Source organism: Fonsecaea nubica (genome assembly GCF_001646965.1).
Source record: "Fonsecaea nubica strain CBS 269.64 chromosome Unknown Scaff82, whole genome shotgun sequence".
Taxonomy (NCBI): domain Eukaryota; kingdom Fungi; phylum Ascomycota; class Eurotiomycetes; order Chaetothyriales; family Herpotrichiellaceae; genus Fonsecaea; species Fonsecaea nubica.
Genome location: NW_019173755.1, coordinates 83764 through 104471, shown reverse-complemented (window position 1 = coordinate 104471; position 20708 = coordinate 83764). Strand labels below are relative to the sequence as shown.

Below are 20708 nucleotides of genomic sequence, written 5' to 3'. Positions count from 1 at the left end.
ACTCACAGAAAGGAGAACGATGGACAGGTCCTTTGTCCAAGACTGGCTGAAGACAGTTAGACAAGTTTCGGCGAAAGAGAGTTTCCTGTCCTCTTGAGAAGGAAATTTTCTTTTCTTCTTTCCTTCTCCCCTCTTCTGAACTTAAAGAGAAAATGAAACGGCAAGTAGTACTAAGCAAGGCTGTTTCTTGACTGCGACTGTGCTACTACATCTAGAGCTTCTTCTCGGCGGCCAGCTTCGCGAACCGAGCCTTGGTCCGCTCGGCAACGGCCTTCTCGTTCCAAATGTACGTGACGCTCGGCTCCTGCACCACCTTGGCAGCCCAAGCCTTAAACTTGGGCGTCTTCTCGTCGAGCAGGGCGTCGAGTTTCGGGCTCAGGATGCCGTACTCGGGCTTGGTGAAGCCGAGGAGACGAAGCAGGAACGGCGCGGTGTCGACCTCGGCGAGCGTCAACTTGTCACTGCCGCCGAAGTAAGGGCCCTTTCCCTGCCCGGCCCAGTCGATGAGGGGTTCGACCTCCTTGACGAGAACGGCGACCAGGTCCTGCGCGGCGGTGTCCTTCTCGGCGTCGGTCTGCGCGCGCCAGCCGGCAAAGATCAGCGGCAGAGCCTTGGAGACGAAGGTGTCGACGAAGAAGGCCACGCGGGCGCGGTACAGGGCGTCGTCGACGGACGCGGTGCGCGGCAGCAAGTGGGATGGATGGGCGTCGGCCAGGAACTGCGCGACCACGGCCGATTCCGTGATGATGTTTCCGTTGTAGTTGATGCTGGGGACGAGGCCACGCTGTTGTTGATGTTGATCGACCGATCAGTCCACACCATACACACGTGCACATACACGGAGAGACACAGCTGAGATATCTCTCCCGGAGACGGAGGTAGAGTTCGGAGTCGAAGGCAAAAAACATACCGGGTTCACCTTCAAATACCACGGATCCCGCGGCCTGTCCAGATCAATAATCTCCTCCTTGTAGGGGAGTCCGAGCTCCTTCAACGCCACATGAGCCCGGTGCGCCCAGGGACACCCGTGGTTGGTGTAGAGGATGATGTCTGGCGTGGCGCCGTTGGTGGCCATGGTTGAAGGAAAGGAACTTGTCGGATCGGATCGTACAAGAAGAGAGGGAGATATAGATGTATGATAGGTACCTAGGGCGTGGGAAGACAGGAAGAAACAATCTGTTTATTTTATGGAACAGATAAAGAAAGACGGATCAAGAAATAAATACCTACTTTGTACTGGGAGGTAATCATAGTACAATAACTCGACAGAATGACAACATCTACCTAGTGCCTAACAAGTATCTCGTACATACACAACAAATCCAAGTCCCCTCCTGCTCCTCCCCGCCATCCTGCCATGCCATCCCGCCATCAATCTCCAAAAATTGCGATTTGTCAGCCATTTCCACTCGCCCCGAATCGGAGGAGTGAGACGAGGGGTGAAAGGGAGGGGGGGGATCCAGTGCATATCATTCCTTCACCCACTCATTCACTCATTCATTGAATGTATATTTATCTATCTATGTATCTATCAAGTCTGCGCAATACAGCCGAGATACATAAATCTAGGTATATAATATACCTCCCTCCCCTTTCAATCCCAAATCCCAGGTCCAAAATAGGTAGGAATGCTTCATATTTCATATTTCATATGAATCCACATATCCACACATATCGACATGATAGATATATATATCGCGCTGAAATATTGATCGCGACAATACCAATCTCACAAATCACAAATCAACGTCCAATATCATAACATACGCTCAAACATACGCTCAAAAACATACATAGCACTGTCTGTGGTGGCTGCACGCTCCGTATAGCCTTGCTCACTTTGCTCATGGTCCATCTCTTCGTTACAGCAATGCCTTAGCAAAATTACTTCCATCTACCGAGCACAAAACCTCAACGCCCATACTCCAGGCTCGGCACAACCACAGGTCCGTATTTGACCACACTTCCATATGCGCCCTCTCCCTGCACCAAAAAGTCGGCCGCCAGACTCAACTTGCCCGATCCTCGGTGCATGTCCGTCTGCCCAAATGTGCCATTGACCACTTCGGGATCATAGACCACAACCGCCACATAGTTGCGCCGTGCCATCAATTTCCGGTTGTTGATGGGTTGCCCCGTCACGTCGTGCGTAAAGATCTCCATCATGTCTTCTTTCGTGTCGGTCGGCTGTGATGGGGTGGATCGCTGTCCATTCGCAGGGATGTAGAGTGGTTTGTTGTTGTTGAGCAGTTTCATAACATAGCTGTGAGGCGGAGTATTCACCACCGGCGACGAAATAATCTGGTACATGGTCTTGTGGTCTGATGGGTGAGATGGATCGTGGACAAGACCCGCTCCACATGTGTTGACTGCTCCGGATACAAATGTCATGCGGATGGATCGTTGATGCGAGATCCCCTGCAGGGTCCGAATGAAGTACGTCCGCTCCAGATCCTGATCACATTAGCAAAGCACAGTGCTGGGGCTGTGACACTCACCTTGGAATCATGGGTCCACTGGTCCTTCAGCTCGTCGAGAACGTCAATGTCTCCAAACGGACTCAGAATACCTCCCATGAGCCCAGATTTCCCGACGGCACGTTTGACCGAGTCAAATCCCGATCCAACTGCTCCTTTCGCTCCGACCACGCCTGCAACGGAGCTCGTCACTTTGCCGAGCACGTTATAGGCCCCCGTCACCGCTTTCTTCCCGGTTGCCACGGTCTGCGCTATCGATTCCGCAGCATCCAGCCTCGGATAGATCAAGGGGACCGGTATCATCAGGAGACAGTGCTGGATTGTTGGTGGGAGCAGAGCAATCTTCGGAAAGAGACCTTGGTAGGTAGGGCCTGCCATGACTTGATGGAGTGTCCGTTCACTTCGAGTGTCTGGACCGACCACGGCGACCGCTGGCCCGAGGAATTTGACGAAGTGCCACCCCGTCCCCGTAATGGTAAACAGATCTCTGTCGTCTGACACATTCCGAAGGAGTTCGAGTGTAGTGTGATGCTGGAATAGCAGATACATCTCTATACCAATCCTTCCAATGTTCTTGAACATGTTGCTAAATTGCATGTATTCTGGGTAAGAACCAAACCCGTCAAATCTGTTCTCGTCAGCCTGTTTCTCAACCTAACAGTGATATCAACTCACATGTCGTGATCATCAATCGTCAAGATATGGGGTATCTGGGCAAAAGCCTCGCGCAAATATGGCTGATCAAAATGACTCGTGTAATAATGAAAATATGCATGCGTCACGTCCTCTTCGTGCGCTGCTGTCCAGACAGCATTCTTGCGGTTTTCTTTCCCGCTCGTTGACAGCCACTGTTTCAGCGATGGTATCTCCTTCCACAGCCTGTCGGCATTGATCTGACTGCCCAAGCCGAGCTGGCAGTGGAACCCGCCGCATTCGGCATGTTTCTGCATGATGTCTTTCCACATGAATCCCACCCCGCCCAGTCGGGCGCGCTCGTTGGCGCTCACGTTGAGGGAAAAGTCGTTCGCAGAGGTGCATACAAAACGCCAATTGGTCTCATGTTTGCCAGCCACCAGAAACTCATATCTCGTGCAACCCAGGTGAGAAGTAATGGCATACGTCCACTTTGCAGCTCCAGACTCTTCCATGTGCAGGTCAACCTCGTACTTGTAAAATGTCCATCGCTGATGAGTTGAAATGCCACTGGCTTTCAACTGGCGCGGGTTTGGCGACAAATCAACACTCTGATGAATGTGTATTGTTGGCGGTTGGGGTGCATCCGTGACCAGCAGGATCGATCCATACCAGATGCCACGCTCTATATCCATATTGGCATAGCGAAGATAAGGACCAAAGTAGACGCCATTCGTTGCCACCACCTTGTACAGATCCACACCAGCGCTCGGAGGCGGGCCAGTGAAGGCTGCTGGTCCAGGCAAGCCCATCACACTTTGCTGCTCATATCCAGGAGTCATGGGAATGCCCGGAGACGCGAGTGGTTTGGAAGTGAAAGACAAGCCAGGTGAAGCAAGCGGGTTCTGGTAGACACTGGCGACCGGAGACAAAGGTGTATCATTGAGGTTGAGAGGCGTCGGACCTTTGGGAAACTCCCACTGCGTCGACTGTGTAGGTAAGTGGATATAGTAATATTGCCCCGAGTTTGGGTCCAAATGGGCTATCCAACCCTCGGGAAGCGGTGGCGGAGAAGCGGGAGGAATTTGTGAGGGTGTCTGAGGCACGATGGGCTGTGCTTGTGGCATCTGTCCGTTCATGGTCGCATGGACCTGTGGGCTTTGGACTGCTTGCCTAGGGTCGTTCGCAAATGCTGGGTGGTCCATCTGGTTGGGGACCTGTGTTCCTGGCATGAAGTTGGTTGGTTGTGGAGCTACTGTGGGTGCGATTCCTGCTGTCGCCGCTGGCGCCACAGCGGCCCCGACCATACTTCTCCTTTGTTTCTCGTTCCCTGAGACGTTCCTCCCACCAGGAATCTGAGAGTATGCCGGAGGAGGCTCTTCATGAGGCTGCAGCCTGGAAATCTCAGTTTCGACAGGATGCTGGGCTCGAGTTGGAGATTGAAGAGCTCCTGAGCGTGTCGTCGATGCGGTGGCTGCAGTTGGGGGTGATGGGCGAGCTTCTTCCATACCTTGATACACTGTCGGAGCAGGGTGTTGCGAGCTCCCCGGGGCTTCGGTCGGCGTCCAAGGCCGCCGTGGGGGAGCGTTGGTCTGTGTCTGGGCGGGCTGAGGTTGCACGTTGTACTGAGAGGCTCTTTGCTGAGCCGCAAGGCTCTGGGCCTGCAAGCTGTTCAGTGTTGCGGTGCCTGCAATGCCAGACGCTGCGTAGCGGGCTTCGATGTCGGTCTGTGGACGGGCCCCTGGGCCAACGATTGGCGTTTCTGGCGGTGGAGGAGATCCGCGCTGAGCCCTGGTGGTGGATGTGGATGCCGTCGAACTTATTCGGTTGATCGAGGAAGGGTCCCTGATCTTCAACCTGCTCAAAGCATCTGCTGCAGCAGCCGCACCTTCGGGGGGTGGCGGCCAATACTGCTGGCGAGATTCATTTTGACTCGGGAGAGGCGCCGTGCTCGGCGGATCGCCTCGCTGAGGGGGGCGCTGGAATAGTCCTTCTTTATCTGGCGCATCCGGGCCGGGAGATTCTGGCAGAGGCTTTGGCGCAGTCCCCCGGCGTTCTGCCAGTGTTTGTGGAATTCGCCCATCTCCTGAAGTCGTCCTCTTTGCCTGCTGCCTTGCCCCATTGCCTCCAGTTCCGCTCTGTTCAGGAGAAGTCACTCTTCTCACATCCGGATAAGGATATGGGGCTGGAGAGCCGTTGGAACGCGTGGCTTGTGCTTGCAGGCGAGCCTGCTCGTCCGGGTAGGGGAGGGATGGCATCGGGTAGACAGTGGCAGGCTGAGCAGGCTGCTGGGGAATAGGGCTCTGCTTGCCAGCAATAGAGGGCACGCCTGAGGAGGCGCTGGAGGTTCTTTTATTAATGCGCAAAGGCTCGACGATGGTGGGGGAGTCGCGGTCATTGGGACGGTTGAGGAACATCTCGCCGTCCGGCCTTCCATGCTGGCCCGAGACACTCATGGCTCCAGAAGCGCTTGCGGCTCTCGAGCAAAACGTAGAATATACTGCTGTCGAGTTTCGTAGGTGGTAGAGAACTCGCAATGTGATCTGGGAGTGGGGCCTGCCCTGTGAGAAGGATGAGCAATGATGATGATGATGAGGTGGTTCAACTGCGGTCGGGTCCAGGCCACGGATTTAGAAACAACGGAAGAAGGGAAATGCTGATGCCGAGCAAGACCTGAAAGATGGCCTGAGCAAAGGACGAAACAAGCGCTGCAAAACTGAGAGCTGACAGGAAGATTCCAAAGAGGAGGAAGATGGGTTGTGCGCGTGAGTTGCAGGAGTTACAAGTACCTCTCAGTGCAAGGCAAGGAGGGGGAACTCGTTGGCGCCTTGACTCGACGCCCTATTTCTCTTGCGCCCTCTTCTTCTTCTTCCTCAGTTGTCTACCTCAACAACGCGACAGCAAGCGTACATAAAAGTAAAAGTCTTCTCTATGCTGCTCCTCCCGTCAAATGTCCAGCCAGACTAGAAGACCTGCTGGCCCAGTTGCTATTTTGTGCGACTCCTTCAATGGAGATCCAAGGCGTGTAACCGCCCAACCAAGCGCTCTAGATGGTGTCTATCGAAGACTCGCCCCACGTCCTTGGGCGCCAACTGTCGCTTCATTCGTCTGATTGGTGATACGGACCACCCGCTGATGCTCAGAGCAATAACTGCTGGTACTTCCACTTCCCCTGACCATGCGCTCCGTTCAAACAACGTGCTAACGGAGCATGGTTTCTCTGTGCGAGGTATCTCGGTACGGCGACCAATGCCTTAGGCATGATGTGGATCGCAGTTTTATTGAACATCCCCGGCCCGCAGGCCCGCTCCACGAGTATGCCACACAAACAAGTGACGCCCCGTACCTTGAACTCCGTCACAGGACAGTCGAATCGGATATAATACATCCTCCGCTCGAACCTCCCAGCGACTACAATCGAACGCCTTCGAGAACAAGTTCGATATTATACAAGGCTAATGTGTGATCCGTCCATTCCACACCCAAAAACCACCCCTGCCAGGTGGAATAGAAGCGAAACAGGAATGGCAGCGTTGGCACCAAATGCGAAAGTCCTTGTTTGCCCTCCTTATCTCGATGTGAAAATGCTGGGGCTGAGAGAATGTGAACCATTCCAAGTCCTTGGGGGCCTGGTGTGTCAAGAATCTACATCATATCAATCCCAAATGCACAGTAACTCAGTGGTGCCTGGTGTAAGGTGGAGATGGCGTCCTTAATGATCCCGTCGTGACTGAGGGGGAGCAAAGAGGGAGACTGTGCTGATCACGCAGGACAAGCTCGGTTTCGAGGGGTGCCTGGCATGCGCGACCCAAATGCGCTGGCGAAAAGAATCTGGTAAATCGGTAAATTCTGCTGTTATACGTCGCCCTTTCGTCTCACGGCTTTGCCAACATATGCCCATGTACGTCTTATGGTACAAGCAAATGGTTGTCCGGAAGCTTTAGTCTATCGCTATCAACGCGATAATCGACACAATGTCTGCGTCCTCGCAAGGAAGGTAGTTGAGTTGTCGCTCTTCCATTGCGAGAACATTAGGAACATTGACTTGGTGAGTTTGTTCAGCTGGGATTTCACGAATGAACCACCACCCCCGAAACTTCAGATCGTATAGCAGACGTCCCTCGGGACTAAAGAGTCAGTGGACATAGTCAGCTCCGAAAACGGGTCTCATGACCGCATCATGCTCCCAACATGGGCCCCAAAGCTGGGCGCGTGCTGGTTATGCCTGTGGCGTAATCCAGGGCCAGTTAAATGTCTGTCCAGCGGTTTCCTCAGACGAGGAAAGGCTGCCACGCCACTTATCACCCAGACTCGATATGCGCAGTATAACTCTGAAGAGCAGCGATGCCATCTGGTTGGCCCACCGAGGATCGTCGTCTGGAGCTCGTGGTAGAAGATTGTTCCATTGATAACCGCTGCTGCTGTCTTGCCATGCCGCGAGACCAACACTTTTCCCATTCCGCTTGAAAGCAGTCGAACCACCAAAATTTGCGACAGATTGCCGACACTTTCTTCCAGGAACGCGAGACGGGAAATGAGTCCAACACGTAATCCAAAAGAGCGTCTGCCTTTGGTACAGGCTTCGCAGATTGTATACGCCAGCTGATGAGCAGGGAAAGCCAGACGATGACTTCGGAGTCTGACACCGAGGGGCTCTCGATAGCTTTGACACTCTTGGTCAATGCGGCGAGTGAGGCAGTGTCGAAGATGTTGGTGCGGTTCTCTCCACTCAGGTGGCGGACGGCGATGGCCAAGCCTAAGCAAATGACATGTTCCAAGCCAACGGGTAATCTAGATCTTTTTAGATCAAGTAATATAGTGATGGCGCTCCGAGAACATTCTCTTGGTTCGCAGAAGAGCCTGCAATACCTGAGTTTCAGATCTTGTGATTGGTCAAAAGGAGAGGCAGCTGACGATGACGACGGGGAAGAAGAAGTGAGGCCGTCAACTAAGGGTGCCCATGATGCAACTGAAGCAAGGAGCTTGATGCATTGAACACTCAGATGGCCGGAGAGAGCAGCTTCAGCAAGACCGACGGGAAGCGAAGCGACTTCGCGGCATATGTCGGGAGGGAACGGATGTCGGATGTATTCGATGTGGCTTTTGGGAATGGCGGTTGGGTCATCAGGACTGATCTGAAGGTATTGGCCGAGGGCAATGTAAAACTCCATCCTACACCCGATGTTAATAGAGTTCGACGTGGACGATTTCCCGAGACATACGTCGTCAAGAGGGCCCGAATCGCGAGGTGAGCAGGCGTATTTCCAAGTCCACCACGTAGCGAGATAATTTGCCTGGCCCCTTTGAGATGAGATTTCAGTGACGCCAGATCCCTACGACTGGACTGGAGACAGGTTAGACGCGACGAACCCATGTGGTGGATTGACGTACATCGGCAATCATCAGATGAGTAATTGAAATCAAGACACCATCGTCGAGGTGCGCCGACGGCGCCGAAAGGCGTTCTCGCAGAGAAAGGATGGCTTCGTTCTGCAATTTGAGCATGTCCCGGGAGCGATTGACATGAAAGGGATCACGGCGCCAGTCATGGAGACTCTGGGCTCCGAAAAGCAGACATTTGAAGAGACCTGGGTCTTGCATCGACAACGGAAAAAGGATTGATATCACTGGATGCTCGACATCGGGAGTGACTTTCAAACACAGCTCTTCCTTCCGAAGTATGGAAATGTCTGCCAATGTTAGCCGAATCCTTGCTCGGAGACCTTGGTGACTTTTGTGGTCTTACATTCGTCAATACTTTCCGTTGGGAGAGGGCTTGTTCCGGATGGATACGACGCAAAAGCCTCGCGTCGATGGGAATCCAGCGGGGTGATGATGAGCTTCGCCTTCGTCACGAGCCTGCGAGATGTGTTGGATCGCTCTCCTTCGCCATTCCCTTCTTCTTGAAGGACATCTCGACTGAGGTTCCGACTGTCATGGCCAATGAACTCGCGAGCTCCCATCAGGCTGAGTAGGGCTGATTAGTTCATCAGTATCGAAGCGGAGGTGATGGATTGTGATTCAGGCCAGCTCCATGGCGGTAGGATGAGTGCAAAATTAAGATTAGCCGCCGCTGTAGGATCCGACTTCAGTAAGATCGATAGGACTTTCGTGCGTTGTCGATGTGCTGTTTGATGGAACTGTGGTTTGTCTCAACTCTTCCCGCAACGCAGCGGAGGGGGAAAAACCGCTCTGAACAGTCGAAGGATTCTTTCCCGTCTATCCTTGCAGCAAAACAGATATGGCAGGCCGTGAAAGGGTGTGCGTAAGGCAAATGAGCGAGGGCTGAACGACATAAAAGGAATCACACAACTTCGGCACTGGCGGCCAACATCCTCGACCGAATTTCCACGCCTTTGCCGCCACAGTCGAGCCAGTACTTCGGCTATTTGTTGATTGCGTCAAGAAGCTTTTCAGCGAGCGACTTCTGGAAGCACCGCTCGAGTCTTGTTGCTCTTGTTCTCGCTTGTTTCGCCCCCCTTGGACCAATTGAATTAGTGCTGATGTTTCTGCAGTTTGGGTTTAGTTCCCGTTGGAGATAGCCACTTGCAGTACCGAAATGTCTAGGGGGAGTAGGATTATTAAGTCGCTTTCCGCGCGTGGATTCCTCAATCATGAACTCGTCTTTGCGTTGCAGAATGGCATACTTGTATCAGGTACCCAGCACGCAGCACGAGAAAGACACACTGACCGAAATGACGGGGTAATTGCTGTGGACGATAACAGTCGCTTTTGGACACAAGTCAGTTCTCCTCAGCCTGGCATCTTTGATTTGTTTCAGGCTGTCGTCCAATGGCCACGATCCGCAGTTTCGCCGGGTGGCGTGTATCCCACCACATAGGTTGATCTCTCCGATTTTGTGTGGGAACCATATACAAAAAGGTCGATGCCGACTGTCTTGACTGAGAAATCGATTCCATGGCAATCGAGACTCCTATACCCCCTTTCAACACCCCCCCTGCCCCGGACGCCATCCTTTGATCTGAGGCTTTGGCCAGGCAGGTACCTACCCGCGGTGTCAAGACGCTCTTCCACTATCCGGAGCCGGTGCAAACTTCCGTTCTGGTTGTGCCAGGTTGGATATGGTTCAATAATCAAGATTCGATATACGGGAGGACGGGGATAGTAGACTTTCAGAGCTTGGTAATAGTAGTTTAACTCTGTTTCCATAGCCGTGGCTGTATCTGCGTTAACGAGGTAACCCGGACTCCGAGACACTTCTGTTATGGGTCCTCGCAAGGGAGAGCAGCTTTCTCGGTAGTCTTGACAAGACTGCTTCGTTCACATCGGGAGGTCGACTTGACCTTCCTCACAAAATGGCAACTTGTTAGCACTGCGGGGAGGAGGTTTTGTCCGTTTCCATCCGGTTGGCTGGCGACACTCTTCCGGGGTCCCCTGGGTCTCGGGCTTTTCGAAAATTGCTTTCCGGCTCGCAATCACCCAGAGAATGTGCCAGAACAGATATGTCCAAGGGCGGTTTGAAGTATGGTTAACTCGCTAGTCTGGAACCCCAGGGTAAGCACAATAGGACACAGAAGCCGCTCGACCAGGAGACACATAATGCCGAAAGAGGTGGCCTTGAGTAAATTACTGTGTACCGAGTGCCTCTGGTGCCTCCTGAGGAAATGTCTCAACCAGACATGCTGGCGAGAGGCGTGTAAATCTCGTCACAGGGATCACTTGGGTTGACGCTGAATAGAATGAGGGAAGCCACGGTCTGGCAGCGCAACCATATCAGTTTGACAGGCATGTTCCAATCCAGAGTGTGCCCTACATTGGCACCGTGCAGGCACGTCCATGTACCGAGTACCTCGTAGTAACCTTGCATACCGAGTATGCTGTACTCGTATGCTGGTTGCGCAGTTGCTGTGGCGGGTGATGACGCAGTGACTGAGCCCCTCAGGTCGCAGAAGAGGCTGAAAAGGTTTGCTGAACCTTGGCGCCTAGATATGCTCCAATGAGAAGCGATGCAACTTGTATTTGTCCAAGGAGTCTTACGCAACTGCCTCTGGAAGAAACCCCACCTTCTCACTTTCAATTGGCCGCCGTCTCCAGGGCGATTGCCTTGTCTGGAACCTCCCGCACCTCCGTCTCTGGCGAGCGGACGAAACTGGATTTTCTGCAAGGCTGCGGACTTTCTTTGGCTCAACCCGCAAGGCTTGGTGCCCACTCCGGCCGCCCCCAAGTGTCACTAACTTGTCGATACTATGCGCAAACGTGATGATGGTGGCTCATCAGTGACATAGCACTGCTCCACCTCCGGTTGCCATAGAGAGGACGTCATCTTGAGGCGCAACTGACTTTCAGGTATATATCATTGACCTTGGACTGTTGGGCCTTCAGTTCAGGTTGACTTCTTTGTACTCAGACAGTCGACTAACCTCCACCTCAACGTGCTCGCCTCCTCTTACCCAGCCAAAGCCACCGAAACCTCATCGGCATCACGATACCTCTCCTTCAACAAAAACCCTGTCAACATGCATTTCTCCAAGCCGTTGATTCTGGCCTTTGCCGCCAGCGCTGCTGCTCAAGGCGACGTTAGCTCGGATATCAGCTCACTCGTATCGGTCGCCACCTCCATCGCCAGCGCAGTAACCTCTGCTGCTGGCTCGGGCGTCACTTCCGCGGCCTCAATTGCGTCGTCCCTTGCGAGTGCTATACCCTCAGGTGCCGAGTCGCTCGTCTCTGCCGCCCAATCCGAGGCTTCTTCCATCTCCTCGGACGCATCCTCCAGAATTGCCAGCCTCTCATCCGTGGCAGCCACCGCCAGCCCCTCTGCTCAGAGCAGCATCTCGAGCGAAATCAACAGTGTCTTGGCCAGCGCAAGCTCTGCCCAAAGCAGCATTGTGAACAGTGCGACTTCAGCAGCATCCTCCTTTTTGACCTCGGCCTCCAGCACCGTTAGCGATGTCGCATCCTCTGCTTCATCAGCTGCGACCAGTGGTGCCTCGTCGGTGGCGAGCAGTGCGTCCGCATCTGCATCTAGTGCTTCTGCTTCTGCGACCAGCGCAGCCGGCAACGGTGCCGCCGACGGTTATACTGTGCCTGCCGTGGGAATGATGGGTAGTCTTTTCTTGGGAATGGTTGCGCTCTTGTAAATGGTACACGAAAATTGTTATCATTGTCCGCCAGGATTCAGATTCTAGTTGCAAATAAAAGAAGCTTTTGTAACTTGAGAATTCTTGAAATTATTCCGGTATTTGGTCAACTTACTAAAATAGTAACTCTGATAGCTCAGTTTACAAAGTCTGACAGTGCAGGGTATTTCTAAGGAAGTCCACCAATGTATCGAAAAGGTTCATACGCTTGAAGAACGCTCTATCCCAACCATAGTATGTCAGGTGAATTAGCGTTCCGACTATCAGCAGAGTAAGGTGGATCTAAATATATCACAAATGATTCTTTGTCATGCCCTTACCGTGCTCTGCTCTTCAATGTCGGATGTATCCACCTGTTCAGAGAAATCTATTATGTTCTCTCAATTAATCGAAGGAGGCAGATATGTTTGAAAGGTAATCAAAATGGAAAAGGTTTGATCCACGCTGCGGATTGCAAGCTGGAGCGGTAGACACGGCGAATCTGAAATCTGCCTTTGCGGATGCTTCATGTGATCAACGTAGACTGCGGTGACGAAACTCACATCGCCGGCCGCTCGTACAACCCGCGGGCGGGTTAGACCCTCGCAGAGAGGCGATGGGGCAACCCCAGGCTAGCATCCAGTTCTCAACTCGCCTCATCCCGCCTCATCTTGTTTCAAGGCAAGCCATGTGGAACACTCGGCAGGTCACCGGCGTCGAGAGCCACTGAAGGAAGTCAATGACCTCATATCGCAGCAGCACCGATGGCGCAGAGAGGAGGCCGTGTCTCATGATCCGTGACCTCGCGAATTGTCCAGGCATAGAGCTTTGTCCAGAGCGTCGCGCCTCGCTTGGCCTCTGATTACACCGGTTAGGTGGCTTCCTGGGCAGGCGAAGATCACCCGTGGCATATTGGTCGGGCACCTCTCCTTTCCCCAGCTCCCGTGGTCCGTAGCCACTGAGGATACTGATAGAGACAAGACACATAGTCACCGCCGGATGCGCCGGCACTTTGTTGCATGGAAAGCCTCTTCCAGGGAATTTCCTGCGGGCTTTTGACATGATCACAGGAAGTGGGTAAAGAACCTCGTTTCAGCAAGATTCGGGGTGTCTTCAGGCGGTATTGGGCAGCGATAGATGTACTATCGGGACTCCGCAGGCACGAACGAAGGTGTGATGGCGCAAGTAGTAAGCGGTAGCCACATGTACTCCGAGATTGCCACCGAGTAGGTAGTGGTAGCCTGCTCTACCGCGAGTGGGGATGGAGGTGTAGCGAACAGCTCCATGCACCATGACGGCAAAAGAGTCTTGGAAGCGCTGTTCGAGAACAGGTTGTCGCATGACCGAGTTGATGGTCAAAGGGAGATGAACTGGTTCAGAGGTTTAGCCATCAGGGTCGGGCTGACTGGCACCCAGACTGGGAGGCACCCACGAAGGTGACATGGGCATTGCGCTCTCTACCCGAGACCTGGAACGGGAAGTGATAGCCTGAATGTCGATCCATAGTACTATAACATCCGGTCTTGGAGTTCAAGCCGAGGTCGATCTCCGCCCCGGTTGGGCACGAATTGACTTCATTGCTGTCATGTTCCCCCGAGCGGAAAGTACATGGCGACAAGATAGCTCTTTAGCACATGTTGAACCAAACGCGGACAGTTTTCGGGTTTGACGCGTTCCCCAGCACGCCCTTTCTGCAGCGAACCCCACTTACTGGCTTTAACGGTCTCATTCCGCCGCCAGCATCCAATTGAATTTGATCTTTGACGAACGCCTCACCTGGCGAAGTGCTAGACGAACTTCGATGTTGAACGTTCTTTAGCTGGGCGGAGCTTTTTCGAGACTTCGCTTTACAGACGGCGATCTGGAGGCAACAGTTGCGGCGGGTCAGCATCCACAATTGGGCTGCGATGAGGGTGACAACGTTAGGGAAAAAGAAACCGGGAACAGGCAAATTGCTGGAAATAGGACTGTACAGGAGGAGTGGCAGGTAGCAATGTTCAGGCGGATGATTGTTTCATTCGTCCTTTCGTCAGGTTGAGGCTGTTGACAGTACCGAGTACATTCTGAGATAAGATGGTCCGGACGACTTTGTTCAACCTCAGGCTGAGAAAGATTGTGGCGCAGGACAGGACAAAAAGAGGCTCTCTGTTGGGTGTCAAATTAACTAATAAGGCCAGATTGGGGCGGCATCCTGAGGGCTGGGTTTCCAGGAACAGTGGCTGACTCTTCTTTCCCCTGTCAACCGGTTGTATCCCTTTTTGCAACTCGTCCATACTGTTTATAGCTAGCACTCGTATGTTCTGGTGGCGGTTTGTTTCCAGCTTGTTTGGAAGGTTCGGAGAAGGGAGGATGGGGGTCTGGTGCCGCAGTTGACGCTGCGGCGTGTTGGTTTCAGAATCAGGCGCCAGTGCTGAGACGAGTCGCTGTGATCATCAAAGTAATTGCCCCTAAGCGGACCTGGTGAGCGCTTCGCCGGCTCGAGGCAATCAAACAATAAGGATCACTGCTCAAGCAGCTATCTCGTCGCAGCGAGGGGCGGGCTGGAAAATGGCGATGCTACGGTGGCAAAAAAACAAACGAAAGGGTCCAGGAGGAGACCAGAGGGTGCGAAAAGTACGGGACACCAAATACCCTTGAGTTTGTTTTGCCGCAGTTTGCTGCAGGAACAGGTGGACTGTGATAGGCTTGGGAGGTAGAATGATGGAATACCTGCAGGTTGTTGTGGCGGGATGATCTCTGACAGGCAAGTGAGGGAGCCACACAGCTGGCATGCACGCCCGTAGTTCAACTAAATATGCATTAAGCAGGCACGTAGGTAGGCACTTCGTACAGTGAAGGGACCTAGGTGTGAACCTGCAGCTTGCTTTCCCCAGCCCTGCAGGCGCATGGTGTGTGACTTGGCTCCCTTTGATCTTTCGGCGCAACGTCATCCCCTCACTCGGGGATTCGACTTTACCAAAGGGAATACGAAAGGGTGGGCAGGGGGCTCCTCTCGAATGAGAATATGCCGCACCTTCTGTAGGTAGCACTGGTAGGTACGAGTGCAAGCGTCCTCTCAACTTTACGAGTAATTCGTAGCCCGGCGCCCGGGCGTGCCCATAGTCCCCCATCTCTTCCACCTAAAGGCCAGTTCCAGTGCCGTGTCCCAGTGGATTGTCTCAATTTCCAGCCAAAGTCAATTGAATTGGCTGCCCAATTAATCCACATTCCCAGGGGATTCCCACCACCATGCCATCCCAATGCTTGCCAATCTTGAGGAACACGAATCCGAGCCCGTCACGGCAGTGTGCGACTTTGCTGCTCGATTGGGCGTCGGTCGTCTTGTGTTTCGTTTGAATCACAAAGTCCCCTTTCCCACTCTGCCAACCCACAGCCCTGCCAACCCTGCCTACCCGTTTCCATAGCCTTCCTGGTTTCCATCCCCGTCACCCGTCCACCCCAAAAAACATCCACCCCTTTAGCACCTTTCGCCCTGTTGCGGATGCTGCCGTTTGTTTCTTTTGGTTTTGGTTACCCGGATCCCTGGTCCCTCGTCATCTGAGTCACTGGCAACACGCCAGCAAGGCTTAGGATTTTCAGTTGCCTGATGCTAGGTCCCGATTTGGGATTCTGCCTGATGCCGACCCATCCTCACCAGGCTTCAGCAACCAAATAAGCCTGGATTGCTGATTCCTGCAATTGTGACTCTTCAGCATTGCTGTGCACCTGCTATAAAGCCGCTTTCAATTCCTCCCTCAATTCTGCCCTCTCAACTCTCATACAATCCAACAGTCAGCACTCCCAAATCACACACAATCCCATCACAACACAACCATCCTCCAAGAAACCCCCTTAGCGACATTTTTGGAACCCGCCCCCACCTCCATCCACTGTCACCACTTTTAGCACCTTCGCCACAAGGTTTCCAATTCTCTGAGGGCCATCCTTCCAGACCTTCTTGGAATCATACCATCTCAAATCTGTGAACCTTGCACCCGCGATATAAATCTCAGGGCATCTCCTCGCTGAAATTCTGCGTCTCATACATCGCCCTTCCAGACACATTCACCCCACCACCACCACCAAGTAAAGAAACAAGTCTATCGCAGACACACTCCAATTCTCCAGTCGTCACTGTTGGTTGAAATGGCTCCTCAGTATCACAGCTCATCTGGCTCCAGCAGCGCTGGTGAGAGAATCTACCACGACTCACGGAGAGAACAACGCGAGCGCAAAGAGCCTCGTAAACCTGTCAAGCGAGAGGTGGTCATCGTCCACCACCGCGACGCTGTCACTCGCGACCAGACCAGATCCTCGGACATGGCCCATAACAGATGGAGGTGAAAGTCAAACAAGACAAAACCACTCCAAGAAATGCACGCTATGCATGCCTGTACGAATCAATCATACTACACACTGGGAATTTGATACCAAGCGGAAGGAGTTTGGGAAAAGGGAATACTTCGATTGGGCACGATTGGGAGTTTACTGGGTTCTTTTGCGGCGTTGATGCGTGATCAATACTCTTGAAGAGTATGCAGCAAGACTGTCACACAAGCATTTTCCTTTGTTACCGGTCCAGGGTTGCCATTCAACGCATCTTTTGTACTACTCTCGAGGTCCTGGCTACTTTCCCAGGCCTCCTGTCTCTGATTGTGGATCAGATGGGCAAATGTCACCAATATCTCACATAGAAATCCACGGACGCGAGTCTTGGGTGTATGCGGCGAGGTGGAAGAAGCAGTCTTCATTGTTATGGGAACGTTCCCACCTTCATAGGGTCTATCCGACTTTATCGATTGCCGTATCATAATCATCAGCCTATCGATAACAGTGATGATAATCAATCTCGTTCAAATCCTCAAGTTTACTATTCGTCCTCGTACAGTCTTTATGTGTTTCTATTCTTGTCGTTATTGCAGGACGATGTTTCCCCTTTGCCCAGCGCAGGACAAGAGAGTTTTTCCCTTCCCGTCTTCCATCATGTCTCCTTTCGATGTCGATCCCGCAGCCTAAAAGCATTCGGTCGGAGAGCATAAGATCGTCCTGCAGAGCAGCCAATCGTAACGGGTGAGGCGGCGGCTTAGCTGCTTTTGCTTTTAGCTGCGGCGGGAACAGTGGACATGGGGTTCCTCCTCGAGTCAGAGGTCGAAGTTGGCGGATGGAAACCGAACAGCTGGAGCATACCGGATGGGTTCCAATTTGATGGTTACACCCGTCGACGCGGGCCACTGGGGCTCCTGGGCCAAACTCCTGCAATTTTGGCTTTAGGGCCCGCGGCACTTGCTCCACAAAGAGTGGCAGCTTGAACTTGAAGGGCAATGGGATGGGAAGGTTTGGAAGGGAGAGAGAACTTGCATGATCCCGCATGATGACCCGAGCCACAAGGCAGTTCTCGACAGTTCTATCCTTTCTTTGCTTTGCTCCGAACCCGCCGCTCATTGTCCGGACCAAAAGGTTTTCTTCAACTTGGCGGAACTTTTGTATCGGCTTCGCACCATTCGGGGTTCCGTCTCTCAAGTATCGGACGTGCTGCGAACACATGAGTACAGACAACTTTTATGTAAGATGGAATGCCACCCTCTGGTGCCATTGCATCCATCAATCTGCGCCTTGTCAATGCTCTGATTTCTCAGTCAACTTTGAATGCCTCTAATCAGGCGCATTGTGCATGGCGCGCGGTAGTCCAAAGGGCCGTGCATTTGGTCCCTCTTTCGGTCCCATCAGCCAAGTTCCTCCAATCCGTACCGTCCAACTGGCACCAGCTACTGCTGCATGCCACGACGATGACCTGCCGCAGCTCTTTGCTGCCATCTGCGAATGAGACCGGTCGCAGATCACCTGCAGCTGTCGCTGTGCTGTGGCCTCCGAAGTACCATGCGTCCTAAAGCTCTCCGACTCGTTGACCGCCAAAGGTCCCGTATCCTCCCAATCCTCACTCCCGTCAATTCGTTGCCCCTTGCAGCGGTGGTCGCTGCTACTACCCATTTTGATGAGAGAGAGATCCAATGTCCAGCATGTCGGCTACTCGCGGATAAGTGCCAGATTCACGAGTTGTGATTCAGCTGCACAGCATCGTGGAGAATCATGGGCTACGGCCGACGCCGAAGTTCTGGTCCACGTGTCCGAGTCCCTGCGATGTACTTTCTCCTCCCACTGAGCCTCCTTCAATTGCACCGGATACCTTTCTATTGAGTGCTTCTACTTTGTGTGCCATGTCCACATGCCCAGACATCTACATTTGGATGGTTTGATTGTTCTTGTCATCTCGATCCTGCGCATGGCAACAGGAGGTGTCTATGCCAACCCCAGTGTCTTGACAAGCACCGAGAAGTCTTCCCATGTAAATCAATTCCTGACTTACGCAACCAATCATGGCCTGGTTGTCGTGTTTGGGTGATTCCTGCAGGTACAATGTTGTTCAAATGACAGCCTCGTACTGCTCTTCGTCCTTGAGGATGTCTGTGGCTGAGCGGACAGACTGTTGGCGACACAGCCTCCTTCCGTGTCCTTCGGCTAGCTGCGTATCGAGCTCCCCGAACAGTGAATGCCTGGTTCTGCAACGAATCCCCCATACAGTCCACAACAAGAACTCCCATTCCATTGCAGACGGAGTAGCACCCTCTGGATGGCCACGTCAAGAGCAAAGACAGGGTAGCATTCCAAGCGTGTTGGCAAGACAATTCCACACAGCCCAGCCCAGGTCAAAGCACATGCATTCAGTGTGATTATCGACACATGGTCACGCTACCCGGTCTGTGGGCGTGCTGGCTAAGATTAGAGAGGTGTGAGCACGCAAGGGGGCCTCCTGTAATGTGCTCGATGCTCGGACAGAGAAGTCGGTCTCAATCGACCAAGCCAGCTCGAGGTGTTCTCGCCCAATGCCTCCCTTGTCTCATGCTCGATATACACGAAAACACGACCGGGCCTTGCGTGCTTCTGGGATTTATTATCATCAGTAGTACCCGGCGCTAAAAGCCGGTCTTCATGTGTATGTACTCCTTCTGTACTTGGACTCGGGATCTTGGCACCAGAAGCTTTGACTGGTGTGTGACTGGTTTAACATGGGGTGTGCATGGCTTCAAGTAAATACTTCGGTCCCAGATGAGGGGAGTTCGAAGCTTTGCTGATCTTGCTGCAGGGAGATGGATTCCATCCCCTGGGATGCGGCTGGATGCGCCTCGTTGGAAGCTTAGCAGGCACCATCACCACCATGAGGGGGGGAGGACACCTTGATTTTCGTAGGTATTGAGACTCTGGAGTGCTGATCCCCCCTTTTATGTATCTTATTACCTTATTATCCTTTCAAAGGCACTCAACCCATCGACGACCAGCTCGATTGCGTGACATCTAGGTTTTGTTCGTTCAGGAGCATCCTTCTTACAAGGACCACATAGAACAAAATACTCGCACGCTTATGCAGTTTCATACTCCTTTCAACCTTTGGGGGGCTTGCCTGCCAAGTCTGCAAGACAAAACCCCCTGTGCTCTCTCACGGGCTCACCGCATTTGTAGTTGGATTCAAAACAAATAAATTGTGCCTGGTGTACTCGCTTCACGTCCTTCTCATTTTTCTCTACAATCCAAAAGTTCTCTCTTGTGCTGGTGCTTACAATTAATTACAAAGATCACTCCGACTTCTATAGATATTACGGTATGGCGTTGGCACACGCAGCATTCCAACCCTCTCAACTGTCCATCCGGCTAATTTGAGATACAGAGAAACACGTCAAACATGGCTCCAGTTGCTGCCGTCCTCTGCGGTAAACATCCGCAATTGACTGAATACATGCTCAAGAATCTTCTTCCCAAGATCGAGGGTGAGTTCTCTGTCCCAGACGGCGCTTCCTGCGAGAGGGACCTCTATCAACTGGAGATTGCTTCAATCGAAGTGGCTCATTGTTAACTGAACCCCCATCGTGTTAGTCGTCCATGTCTGCAACAGCACCGATACTGCAGTCTCTGAGATCCCGGGCCTGCTGAAAGGCACCGTCAGCCCTCCCTCGTCAGGTCTGGGCTCGAACGCGGAGGGAGCTGGCCGGTCCGACATTTCACTCATCATCATCGGCGGCGGCTTCACGCCAGAAGACTTTCAAGCCATCAAGTCAGCCGCCGACAGCGTGAAGCCCCTGCCATTGTTCTGTGCCGACACCAGCAAGGTCCCTGCCGGTGCGGGCCCTCCGCCTCCAGAACTGATCAAGAAACGGATGTTGGATGCTATCGAGAAGGAGGAGAAAGGCGAAGGAGAGTGGGCCCCTGGCTTGTACATGTATTGATCGGCAGCCCAGGTTCTTGAGAGACAGGAGGGCTGAAAGGACTTATTGGAGCTTTGTTCTCGTGTCTCAAAAGATAGTGAGAAGGGGGGGAATGTGTCCGAGTGCCGCTGACATGACCGGGACTCGGTCGGCTCTTTTGCTCTTTTGAGGCTGCTAAACATAGGCACAACAAGCTCCATATGACTATGTACTTTCATGCTTCTACCAAACTTGATGTTCAGGCTATTGATCAATCTCACTTTTCTCTCCACGGAGATCTTCTGGGA

General features: G+C 52.9%; 5 protein-coding genes across 5 annotated transcripts; 2 read left to right on the top strand and 3 right to left on the bottom strand.

Annotated features, from left to right (window-relative positions):
* Window positions 1-211: 211 nt before the first annotated feature.
* Window positions 212-1075, bottom strand: AYO20_09207 (hypothetical protein; the record flags this gene model as incomplete). The annotated part of the gene is made up of 2 exons (XM_022647478.1): window positions 212-784; window positions 911-1075. 2 exons carry the CDS (start codon window positions 1073-1075, stop codon window positions 212-214), a joined length of 738 nt encoding a protein of 245 aa, XP_022496571.1.
* An 836-nt stretch (window positions 1076-1911) lies between these two features.
* Window positions 1912-5566, bottom strand: AYO20_09206 (hypothetical protein; the record flags this gene model as incomplete). The annotated part of the gene is made up of 3 exons (XM_022647477.1): window positions 1912-2454; window positions 2499-3105; window positions 3153-5566. The coding sequence occupies 3 exons, from the start codon at window positions 5564-5566 to the stop codon at window positions 1912-1914; spliced, it is 3564 nt and encodes a 1187-aa protein (XP_022496570.1).
* A 1845-nt stretch (window positions 5567-7411) lies between these two features.
* AYO20_09205 (hypothetical protein) lies at window positions 7412-9073 on the bottom strand (the record flags this gene model as incomplete). Its single annotated transcript, XM_022647476.1, has 5 exons — window positions 7412-7907; window positions 7980-8282; window positions 8333-8454; window positions 8502-8800; window positions 8857-9073. 5 exons carry the CDS (start codon window positions 9071-9073, stop codon window positions 7412-7414), a joined length of 1437 nt encoding a protein of 478 aa, XP_022496569.1.
* A 2514-nt stretch (window positions 9074-11587) lies between these two features.
* Window positions 11588-12208, top strand: AYO20_09204 (hypothetical protein; the record flags this gene model as incomplete). The annotated part of the gene is made up of 1 exon (XM_022647475.1): window positions 11588-12208. One exon carries the CDS (start codon window positions 11588-11590, stop codon window positions 12206-12208), a length of 621 nt encoding a protein of 206 aa, XP_022496568.1.
* A 7693-nt stretch (window positions 12209-19901) lies between these two features.
* On the top strand, window positions 19902-20442 carry AYO20_09203 (hypothetical protein; the record flags this gene model as incomplete). The annotated part of the gene is made up of 2 exons (XM_022647474.1): window positions 19902-19986; window positions 20093-20442. The coding sequence occupies 2 exons, from the start codon at window positions 19902-19904 to the stop codon at window positions 20440-20442; spliced, it is 435 nt and encodes a 144-aa protein (XP_022496567.1).
* Between the last annotated feature and the right edge of the window lie 266 nt (window positions 20443-20708).